General features: G+C 37.1%; 1 protein-coding gene across 8 annotated transcripts in view; it reads left to right on the forward strand.

Annotated features, from left to right (window-relative positions):
- The window catches only part of ripor2 (RHO family interacting cell polarization regulator 2), a 124,647-nt gene that overhangs the window by 80,238 nt on the left and 32,243 nt on the right, over positions 1 to 12,166 (forward strand). For all 8 annotated transcript variants that reach the window (XR_015925738.1, XM_088601537.1, XM_088601530.1 and 5 more), the window contains exons 2-6: positions 5,298 to 5,418; positions 5,847 to 6,002; positions 6,415 to 6,493; positions 7,034 to 7,057; positions 7,731 to 7,784. Coding sequence is in view for 7 of the 8 variants with exons in the window: in XM_088601537.1 (XP_088457663.1) it covers positions 5,298 to 5,418; positions 5,847 to 6,002; positions 6,415 to 6,493; positions 7,034 to 7,057; positions 7,731 to 7,784 (434 nt within the window). In the remaining variant the exon portion in view is untranslated. The remainder of the gene's footprint in view (positions 1 to 5,297; positions 5,419 to 5,846; positions 6,003 to 6,414; positions 6,494 to 7,033; positions 7,058 to 7,730; positions 7,785 to 12,166) is intronic.

The following is a 12,166-nucleotide window of genomic DNA, read 5'->3' on the forward strand; positions in this document are numbered from 1 at the left end:
AGGAGGCCAACCAGAAAGCAGCTGCAATAGTTCAGGGTTTGAGGATGGGATTTTTTAAGAGAGGTGTAATAGGCACGTTTAAGAAACATGGAAAACAGCCCAAGGTAAGAGAGGTATATCTTGAGGGACAAGTATATATAGGGAAGGAGATCAGGGAAAGGAGCCTGGAAGAGTTGGGTAGGTGCTAAATTCAATTCAGTTTATTTTTATATAGCGCCTTTCACAACAAGGTTGCCCCAAGGCGCTTAACAAAGCTGTTTGACAGTACATGACATTACAATACAGGAAGAGAAAAGGCCAGAAGGCAACACAGGAGAGGAACCAAAAACTCCTTTGTAAGGAGAAAAAAACCTCTAGGTCAAGGTCAACTGGCTGCCCAACCATATTCGCGATGTCCCTCTTGGATCCATGGCAGTGATGCAGCATCCAACTCAGATGGTGCCCAGCTCGGGCACCATCCAGCCATGTGGGGAGGAGAATAGGATAGTTTGGTCAGAACAGATGTATCTACCTGGAAGGCCAACACTGAGACACACAATGGCATGTACAGCAGCACCAGCAGCCATAGTTACAACGAGCTACAGTATGTTGTAAGATGTGAGTAGGCTAGGCTGAAGTAATAGTTTGGATTTAAATCCTGAAATTGACTCGGCATCCTGTACATTTGCAATATTTCTTAACTGTAGAAAGCATGGGTGCGATACTGCATCAACATGTGAGTTAAATGAGAGCCTTGTGTCTAAGATGACGCGTAAGTTATGTGCCAAATCTTTGAGGCAAAATTTTAAGTGAGTGACAAAAAATTTTCACACATCCAAGACTTTACTTCATTAATGCAATTAGCTAGTGACAATTGACGAGTTGTCATTAGGTGTAAATTAAATGTATATTTGAGTGTCATCAGCATAGGAATGAAACTTAAATGCAAGTGGTAGGTTTGTGGGTCAAGGAAAAGAAGATGTTGGTGTCAAACAGGGGTGTGAAGAAGGGTCAGTAGAGAACTGAGAAGGTGGGGTCAGTAGGTTGAGGGTGAGGGTTGCGGTAAAGTGGTAAAGAGCATGCGGATGTCGGTGATTCTGGAGAAAACAACAATGTCATCTGTTGAGATGAACTCTAGTTCATCTACACATTACAGCAAGTAGTAGCTGGGGTAGAAGGGTTGAAAGGGATGAGCAAATAGCTAAGATCTTCTGAAGTGGTAAGAGCATGAGGGTGAGTGAGCAAAATGTAGTGAGCCTGTCAAGGGGTAGCAGGAGCAGTGAACATCTTGTTGCGTTCTTCACCATCCTCTTCTACTACGTAGACTACATAAGGGATAGGGGATGCACTGCCAATGGAGCTTCAAACTAAATTGTGAGGTTGTGAGCTTTGACCCACTGTGATTGATTAATTGTCTCAAGTGTATGCTACAGCCAATTTCCAAGTTTCTATAGCAAGGTCAAGTAAACAGCTGAAGTTTATGCAGTTATAGCCACATTGGTTCCTGTAAAGTGTTATGTAATGCAACAAAACTACTCAAGCTAACACCAAAATGAAATAAAAACAGTTACGTTTGTGACATCTTGCTGAGAGCATCTAGATGTGCTGTCTGTAGTGCCAGCTGGAATGCCACCTGATTGCGTCACTTTCAACAATTCTGTCAGTTTACTAAAGTGATACTAATTTCTAGTCCTCAAGTATCTTAACCTAGAAGGTTTTCTAGCATGGCTAAACACCAGGCAACCCTGTTTGTTACATAACCAGATACCAGTATGTAACTGTAAACAAATTGTTAAATTGAGTTAAGTAAATGATTTAACAAGCAACCAAAAATGTCCAGTGGTTCTGCAGGACTAGAAGTAGGTGTTGCTGGTCCAACAGTTTGCTAGCAGTGCCACCTGCCACTTCAATCTGGTTGTATGTACCTATAAGCATCTCCTCCCTGTATTACAGAATGACTGTGGAATATTATTATTCTACTGGTCACCCATACAGGAGGTAGATCATGGCTAATAAGTGGTGAGAAAGAAGTGCTTCTTTATAGCTGTGCATCCACTCAGCCATTCAGCCTTACAACATGTAGAGCAGGTGCTTTTAGAAAACAGTGCTACATGCAACAGAAATCTTGAACAGATTACCAGGGTGCATTTTGATATAACATTTTCTAGTGGGTCAAATAAAACAGATGTGAACTGGAAACTCCATAAATGACTGAATACTTCTGCCTTTGCCATGTAAAAAATTATTCGGTCTTCAACAAAGAACTATACAAAGAACGATTGCATATATTTTTAAATGGCGCTGTACTGTATATAGTGTATCATGATCTGCACCATACATCTATACTTAATTAATTACAATTTGTAACCATTACTGTGAAAAAACATAACCGAAAAGTTACTCTAGTAATTTAAGATTATTTAGAGAGTGTAGATAAACTAATTAGAATTGACATCTGATGTACAATACATATACATTTACTAATTTCTCATACATGTATGTCGCATTAAATAATTTTAGACTGGAAGGTCTATAAATGAGAGAGTGCAAGAAGTCTTATCAGATCTGGACTGTATTTTTGTTTCAAAAGCTCCTCCACATGAACCACATTGTCCCATTTCTTGTTTGAGCGCCTTATAATGGCAATGTTGTTTTATATAACAGTTCATATATTGTGTGCCGTTGCCATGGGAGTATAATTAATACAGGCATAGAAATGAGGCTGCAGCTAATGTACTGTAGGCTGAATATAATTTAGTTCACACATGCTTCTGGCCTTAGCCATAGAGTGACTAAATGATTGTGTGTGTGCGAGAGAGAGACAGCTTCTGTGAGATAAGTCTGGCTTAGTCTTATTTATGTTTGTTCTCATGATGTCCCTTGTTCTTGGCAGCCGAGTGTGTTTAGCCTAGTGATTTAAAAGGAATCCAGCTGGAGTCCTGCTGTGAGAGAGAATGCAAGTGGCACATCTTGCGTTCCCAGTGTGTTTTCCACCCCGAGAGCTGCCACATTGCTAGGTCCCACAGGGCCTCATGCTGAGAGTATGGATTTCAGACTTTGGGTGTTAGCTGACCTGCACACCAGAAACATGATGGAAATGACTTATTGCTGTTGCTTTCTATGATGGTGACATGCTTATGGGGTTTGTATTTTTTTTCTTTCTGAAACTTCTTTACACCGTTCTAAAGGAAGACAATCAAAAAACCAAGTATTAGCCAGGCATGAGCCTTGATTACTTTCTTGAGCTCTGACAAGATTGTTCATGTTTGGGGGGGTGTAACTGATATTACTGGTGTGTTAAAAGCAAAAAAATATCCAATGACCTAAATTTTGAAACAGAAACATTTGATCTTAGAAACATTTATGTTGAGGATGAAATGTTTCACTGCTGCTTATGAATGCGATTGGAAATTCATGGAAATTCAGTTTCTGATAAACAGCTCTGTTTAAACATGGCATACTAAAATGGTCAGCCTCAAATTGCAAGAAATAAATGGCTGAACTCAGGAAATTCAGTGGCTGGTTTCTATTAAACAAAAAAATCTACAATGCTCAGCTAGATCTATAGTTTTGCAGCCTTTTCTTATAATTTAATCCCTCATAATCCTGTTTAATGCCTCTTTTCCGAATTGGCACAGTGCATCCTGATGTGCTATGAGGCTCTAGGGAAAGAGGAATTAGCACAGGGCTTCACTATGGCGTGTGGGTCTTATCAACCCACCAGGAATAGAGGATATGGAAGTTATCTCACAGTTTCAGGTACCACAGTGCAAGTTCACAGTACATCAGTACTCCAGACATTGCTTCTTGGCAGTCTGTCTCTTTTTATATAAATATTGAGGCACTCATGTACAGTAATTGCAAAAAACAAGTTTTCCTTTTTTGAAGAAATTCAGTTTTGTATTTAATTTATGTGCTCATTGTTTAATTTGCCATTCAGCTTTTTTCATCTTTGTGTTGTACTCATTAGAGAACACCTCTATCATTTTAATAGTTTTATAATATATTTTTTTATTTTTCTGGCAGTCTACTCATATCCTTCCAAAGTCTTTCTAGAAGGTGTTTTTTATGTATTGTAAAGTAATCTGTGGCAATCACCCGTAGTCATGTGCAGTTTGTATAAACAAATTATAAAATGTAGTCTATAACAAGCACCAAATGTTGTGAATATATTTGTTCTTCAGCAGCTTGTGTGTAGAAGATAAGGTCACTAAATTAGAATGTACTGTACAAGTGATTAAAAATCAGCTTTGCATGAAACTCTGTGGTGAGGGCAGGACAATTTTTCTCTTGTTTTCTAAGGAATAGTTACACTTATACTGTATAAGCATTATTTTTGTGTGTGACTTAATCAATTAATCTTAAAAAATACAAAATAATTGATTTGCTTTTTGCTCACACAGTGTTGAGCCCCTGCCGACCTGAAGGGTAATCTCGGGCTAACAAAGCTACTATAGAACACAGCCCATTCACAGATAGATGTTTATATATTAGTATTTGACAAGTCCAGACTATGAGGAGCATAATGCTGTGCTAATTCTTAGAAAATTAACAATATTAAACTTAAAATGCAGTTAGATATTAAAAGTACAGTTCTTAAAATGTCCTACAGACCCTGCTCTGTTACTTGTGTTTTAGCTTACGTTTTCTACAGTACTCTTCAGTTCTGGGACATCAGCAGAACAATGTGAGAGACTTGTACTACAGTTTGTGTTATTTGTGGTTTTAATACAGAAAATTGAAATATCTTAGATCAGATATCAACTCATTTTTAATGTGCAGTACTGAAAGATATATACATTGAGGATTCATATAATATGTGACTTCTGGTATAATAGATCCACCTGTTCTTGGTTTATGTAAACCAGTGGCATCCTTAAAAACCCTACAAGCTCTAGCAGCAGGTCAGTAGCACAAGTTGTAAAAGCCTTTGAGCATGGGAATGGTTCAACAGTTTTCCCTGTGGGGATGACAGTCAGTTAGTGTGATACAATACCTGATGTTCCTTTCTCAGCTTGGTTACTGGCAAAATGGCATGTCTGAGGAAATAAAGGATGCTCAGCCCTTTCAAAATACCACATCTAGGTTTGTTAGAAGTTACCTAAACTGTAAATAGGACTGTGAGAAACAACTAATGTTACTAAAAACTCTGTTTCATCAAAGGCACAGAAAATATCTGTATTATGTTATCATAAGCTTTTATCATATCTGTTACATTATCATAAGCAGGCTTATTGGATTTTATTTTTCATTGGCCTGTTTTGTGATCAGACACTTGTGTTTGCTGGTCCCTGAAAGTGGCTTCTCCGTTGTTGCAGGAGTTTCCTCCCGATTCCCTGAAATCATGGCAGCTGGGATGCACTCCCCTGGAGGGCCCAACGGGATTATCAGGAGCCAGTCTTTCGCTGGCTTCAGTACTCTGCAGGAGCGAAGGTCCAGGTGAGGGGACTCTTTCTGATTGGTATTTGAGACTCAGGACATTAGTCCATGTTGCATGAAAGATGTAGTCATTGTAATTAATAGATTAACAAAAATAAACTCTCAAAATCTAGATTCTTCTATTACCAGCAGAACAGCATTTTCTAATGTTGCTTAAAGTATTTTTTTTATTTAATAAGTAATATTTCCCTTTTTCCCATTCAGAAAACCACCTTCTGTGCAGTGAGTTAACTACATTGAAAATTAACCCACTTTTCTTCCAGGAAAAATAAGGCCTTTAAAAGCCTCCAGTCAGGTTTAACTGGCAAGTTAGGTGAAATTAACCCAGGATACCATCACCTTACGCAGGCAGCTCCTAAAACCTTATCCTGTGATAAGATTTAATATATTTTTTGTTGCAACAATTGATATATTGTGTGCATCCTCAGGTGCAACTCCTTTATTGGTAACTCAGCTGTGCCCAAGAAGCCCCAGTCCAAGCCAAGGAAGACGCACTTGTCAGGACACAAGACCAGCAGCAGCTCCAAGGAGTCTCAACCCAAGAGAGTGGAGGAGGTGTATGGAGCCCTGAAGAGAGGATTAGAGTGAGTCTTCTGCTTCACATATTTGCTCTCCCCCAGTGGTGCTTAGCCAAATGTGAGAATTTGCAGTCATAGTCAGCTAGTTACGTGACCCAGGTTCAAACACAAAATGTCTGTTCATAGAGCTCAAGCCACACTTGTACCTTTACTGGTTGAGCCCCTCACAGCTTGTCCTTTTCAGTGCCTGACCAAGATACAGTGGTAGAGGAAGAGGATCAGTTCTGAAACCTTTCTTCAATGGTATTCATATTGTGTCCATAATTGTGGCACTGTAGGGTCTGTGCTCCCTCAAATGGTTTTGATTCTAGTTCATTTTGTACTGAATTGTATTCATCTATGTGTAGTCTTTATTCCAGAAAGACTGAATTAATATAAAGTCTGGTATTATTCTTGACCTTTTCCCTTTGTTTTCCAGTGAATATCTAGAGGTTCACCAGGCAGAACTGGACAAGCTTACCTCGCAGCTTAAAGACATGAAGAGAAACTCCAGATTGGTATGATGCTTGGCTTTATTAGTCATTAGTGAGGTGCTGCGTTGCCTCAATATAATTAAGAATACACAATTTAGTGGTGGATCATATAATGATGAAGCAGGACTACTTATTCATGAGCTCAAAATAGTTAAAAAAGTTTCATTACAATTTAGTTTTTCACAACAGGAGTGATTTCCAATGTTTGACCTACAATATCTTTAAGACCATTTCAGTTTCACAGATATTAATTCATATTTGTATGGATTTGCACTTCCTAACCTTAATACTTGTTTATATTAAAAGTCTTGGGGATTTGGTTTTCTGAATGTAACTGTATTAGAGTTTTCTTGGTGAGATTAGAGGAGGTCCAAGATAGTGGACTAGTGTCTGATCATTTTGACAATGGTTAAAAGGGGGAGTTAATCATCATTTCATATCATGTATGCATGCAACCGGTGTAAAATTATGGTGCAATCCTCTTATATGAAGGGTTAAAACACTCAAGCATTATCATAACATGATAAAAAACATGTTTTTCTGTTTTTCTGTTTTGTTTTTCAGGGAGTTCTGTATGATCTAGACAAGGTGAGTTGAGATGAGAAATTTGACTATTTGGATTTAAAGGATTTAAAATGAATACATTTGACTATTTGTACAATATGTAATTGGATAATAGATAAATGTCCATTCTGGTGTCAGCTAAATGCAACATTGAGCCAGAATGTGCAAGATACTTTACAGAAGAACAGGCAGTATTTACACAGTAATGTTTTAATCAAGATAGTGATCAACAATAGAGATCAACAACATATCACCCGCTATCTTTTGTGCTGTCTAGTTTTCCTTAAAGTGTGCTGGGCACAGATTAAGAATATGCAACCTGAACTGGGAATGCACATTTTAATGTGCAAAACAATCCTGGTTTGGAGACCTAAATAAGTTTAAGCTAACAAACACTTGAAGATTTGAAGATCTGTGTTTCAATATAGTATTTAGCCTGCAATGAAAATATAAGTATAATATGCAAGGATGGCTAGTAATATACAAAGTAGGGAATTACTCAATTTGAAAAATTTGTATTTTTAATGAAAGCCACATCCTAGTTTATGTGGACCTTAATGGGTGGATGATCAGCTCTAAGTTTCTACATATTCCTCTAGTGTATTTACACATTTGGTCTTATTGTTGACTATTTTAATGTGCTTTCTAGAAATATGCATTTATTAATGTACATTTTTCCACAACATTATTCTTTCAGCAAATCAAATCTATAGAAAGATATGTCCGAAGGCTGGAATTCCACATAAGCAAGGTACGTAGGCTGTGTTATTTTCTGTCTTAATTATGAGATTGTCCTGGGAAATGTGAATTCTGAGTCCAAATTCTGACTGACGTGCATTTGTGTCCCTGTCAAATTTGTTAATAATTAAAGGGGAACTGCAGTCCCAGTTTCTCAGACTGGCTATTAAATCATTCATTTATAGAAAATAATTTCCACATTTTGAATTAAGCACAAAATCATGAACTTTTTGAAAGTACTATATGGTCACCATTGTTGTCGCAAATGAACTGCAATGTGAAAAAGCCCTTCCTACTCACTAGTCACTGTAATGACTAATGTAATGTGAGTGAATAAGTACAGGTTGATCAGCAGACATTTAACTGGAGAAGTGTTTTAATGTAATCTGGATGCAGAGTTAACAAGTAAGTAGTATTTGTTGGCAAAACCAAGCAATATTTCTATTAGATTAAACAGATTTATTCACAAACCTGCTTGTTTAAAATGTGATGCCTTTTTGCCTCAAGTTACTGTGTACATTTTGCTTTTATTGTGGTTTGAAATGCACCCATCAATGCTAACTCTTTTAAACCCTGAAATGTAAAAATAGCATTCCATTTCACCTTTAAAGCCTAAAAGTGGATAATTTAGACACATTTAGACACATTAACAATATAGAAATGTGGTCAATGTTCAAATTAAAATTGAAAATACACATTAACCTAGAAAACCTCAGAAGGACACAGTCATGTAGTGAGGCTCTGTCTTTTTTCAGGGAACAGCTGATGAGAGAGATTCTCTCTGAGATCTCTGAGATGAGATTCTCAGAGCATTTAGCTAAGAGCAACCAACCGAGCTGGAATGGCATCCTTTTTTGTAACCTTTCTGTTGCTTCACGTGTGGGCATGCATTTTGATTCAAATATTGACAACGTTTTTAAAATATTTGTTTATCTGACACTGTTGTCAGGTGAACAATATACTGTATATAAAACCAAACAATGTTTATATATTTAAAAAATCAACTTGAAGTACTGATCCAGCAATCTGGGGAAATACCTGCATAATAATAAGAATATAAGAAAATAAGAAAAATGGGGAAAAGACATCTGGGCAATGATTAGTTTGCTTCAGTATTGTACTACTTTTAATTAGCATTTTTCTGAAAAGCAAATAATGTTAGTCTTAATGTCACAAACATGTTTTTGCTGTTTGAGTGCCCTTTCATGGCAGAGCAGGGACCGCTACTCTTCCTGTTTCCATTGTCTACAATGTGCCAGTGAAAACTAAAGTTCTCGGGGAAGCACTCAGGTGCTCTGCTACTCCTACACATTACTTAACTATCTCAGTGTCATCCCCACACAAGACAGAGATCTGTTTTTTGATTTAGTTCAAAACGTAATTCAAATAAATTTGAGATGGTCAAACAATTTTGCATGAAAGGTGCACATTCACTTAATTTCTTACTTTAGTTCTCAACATAATGCCCTTCTCTCTTCCTTCCCCTAAAATTGAAACAAAGTGGTCAGTGCTTTTTTTCCCCTCTATTAATTTCCAGACATTCGTGTCTGTGCAGTATTCATAACTCATCCACTAAAGAGATATGACAATTGGAGAAGAGGTAATCAAAGCAGTGATCTGACGACAACGTGAAAGCCTTGGTATCCATGGTTATCGTAAAATGGAAATTTGAATCTTTAGAACCGAAGTCACTGTATGAACAGTCCCGCCAAGGATTTTTTCCATTTCAAATCCCTAGTTCATCCACTTAATCTTTCACCTAATTTTCCTGGTCCTTTATTTTTTTGCTACACATCAAAGCAAAAACAACTGCAACAAATCTAGGTCAAAAGTATTCTCGAGAGCTATTGACAACTTTTTCCGGTGACTGAACATATAATAGTTTCAATTAGCAGGAAAAATGAATAGATTTTTTTGTGGTACAAAGACTACATCTACGATTAGAGATTTTAACAATAACCTTGAAATATGTCACTGGTAGAAAACTTGCAAATTATAAAAATATTATAGAATTTTCCCATCCTGACAAACTTTAACACAGCGCAAATGACTTTGGTTAACCAGGGACTTGGTTGTTTAATTTATTTTTATTTTCATTTAAAAAAAAGAAAGCAGCACAGTTTTCAATGTTGATAGTAGTAACATATCTCTTTCTTATTGAGTAAAATAGAAGGATCTTTTTGTTTCATTGGTGTTAGAAAACACTTGGGTACTCCAATACAAAATCTGAAATCTAAAAGAATCTATTTTAAAAGTCAGTAAAAAACTGGATTTTTGTTTTTCTTTTGCTCATACAAGGAGTTTACTGTATGTAATTGTCAGTGTGAGGTGGAAAATCAGGACAGTTGGAGTGGAGCGGTGGCTCTGTGGCTAAGGATCTGTGCCTGTGGCTGGAAGGTTGCCGGTTTAAATCCAATGGCCGGCAGAGGAATCCTACTCTGTTGGGCTCCTGAGCAAGGCCCTTAACCCCAACTGCTCCAGGGGCGCTGTACAATGGCTGACCCTGCACTCTGGCCCCACGCATCTCTCTGTGTGTCTGTGTGTCTCATGGAGAGCAAGCTGGTATACGCGAAAAAGACAAATTCCTAATGCAAGAAATTGTACATGGCTAATAAAGTGATCTCTTATCTTAGGTATAATTCCACTATATCACAAGTGTTTAGAGTGTATGTGTCTTGGTTGCTATGAGCAGTGGGCAGTTGTAAGAATTCACTTCATAGGTCTTTGAAAATCCTCTACTAAGGAGTTGTTTACTTTCATCCTGTAATACATAATAATATAACACCACATGTAGCAAAAAAGCGAATCCTTCACCAGATTATCCATGCTTACTTAACACTTTGTAACACTGTCCTTATAAATAACAGGGTAAAGGTTAAGAATCTTTTAGAGTAACTAAATATTTAATATATTAAAATGGGCCGGAGTAGTAGAATATGCAGTACCTGTCTCTCTTTATTTACAGCAATATGTAATGAAAATGTTAAATATCACATTGCTGTATTGCAATTGCAGATTTATTCAAAAATAAATCTTTACAGCTCTTAAAAGCATAATTTAATAATAACTTAGGATAGAGCCCTGAATAAAATTACTCTCAATAATTGATATGTATAGCTTGGTGTTTTAAAATCTTGATTGTTTTGGTTTGATTGACTAACAATACAGTCATTTGTAATTCATCAGTGACCATTATTCAAAGTATCTTTCACAGAATGGAGGGTGAACTGTACATCAACGACTACTACTATGGTAGAGCCTCAACTTTTAACATCTAAAGGATAAGGAGATTCGTTAACTTACTGGGTATAACAGAAAGTTGATCACTAGCAAAGGCAGGGCTTGGTCTGAGAACCCCCTGGAAACACCCTTGACCACTGAACCGCTTAGCCTATAGTTAGTTAGTTAAGCAGTGATAATGATCTCACTCTGCCGCACCCAAATTCCTGCTGGTATTCTCTTTTTTTAACAGACTTTGCTGGGTTTACTTTTCTTAAGTAGCATCTTCATATGAGTGTAACATCCCTAGCAAACAGAGTTCTGAATTAGGGTCTCAGCAGCTTGCTATTGAATATAGCTAATCTTTCTAATTCCTCTCACCATGGCAAGAAAGATACAATCATTGCAATACGTGTGGAGTCAGAGGGAGACAGAATTTCAAACCTAGACTGAAGAATGTGCAGTAAATGTGACCTTATCTTTGGCCTGCTTACCACACTATCATTTTGTAATGTATCAGAAATCAACATGTATTCTTTGTGTTTCATTATGAATGACAGATTAAATTAAAAATATTAACCATTAATTTTTTACTTTGTGAAATTACTGTCACAGGTTTTAGAAAGGAAAATATTATAGTAGTCAACATTGTATGGTTATTTAAAGAAAGGGGGTAAAAATATTTATATGTGGGTTGTGTCTGTTTATGTGTAAATGCATCAAATATATCAACATAGTGTTGTGAAAGAGGTTATTATGGCAAAGACTGCAATGTACCACTTCCTGCTTGCAACAACCACTTCCTGCCTGTGTAGGAGAGAGGAGGGCTGGGCAAACAGGAAATGTAGCAACATGTGGTAGAGAGGAGAACGGGGTATTTTTGTGTTTTCTAAGGGAAAAAAGTGGGTGAGGGGCTTATTTTATTAATGACCATGGAAATAGTAATTAACCCTACACCGATACAATTATACAAAGGGTTTCTCTAAATATTCTATTTTTAGAGCTTTTGCTTCAGTAATAAAGGTGACAGTAGTATCGTAAGTGTCTGACTGAAAGGTAACTGGTAGCAGAACCCCATTAACCATCATGGGTACTGATAAAAGCACACCCTATGAACCTGTAGCAAGCACATAAATCTATTTTGTTATTACTGACTCTCTGCAATTTTAAGAGTGT

The sequence above is a fragment of the Lepisosteus platostomus genome, chromosome 12 (assembly GCF_059453375.1).
Source record: "Lepisosteus platostomus isolate fLepPlt1 chromosome 12, fLepPlt1.hap1, whole genome shotgun sequence".
NCBI lineage: Eukaryota > Metazoa > Chordata > Actinopteri > Semionotiformes > Lepisosteidae > Lepisosteus > Lepisosteus platostomus.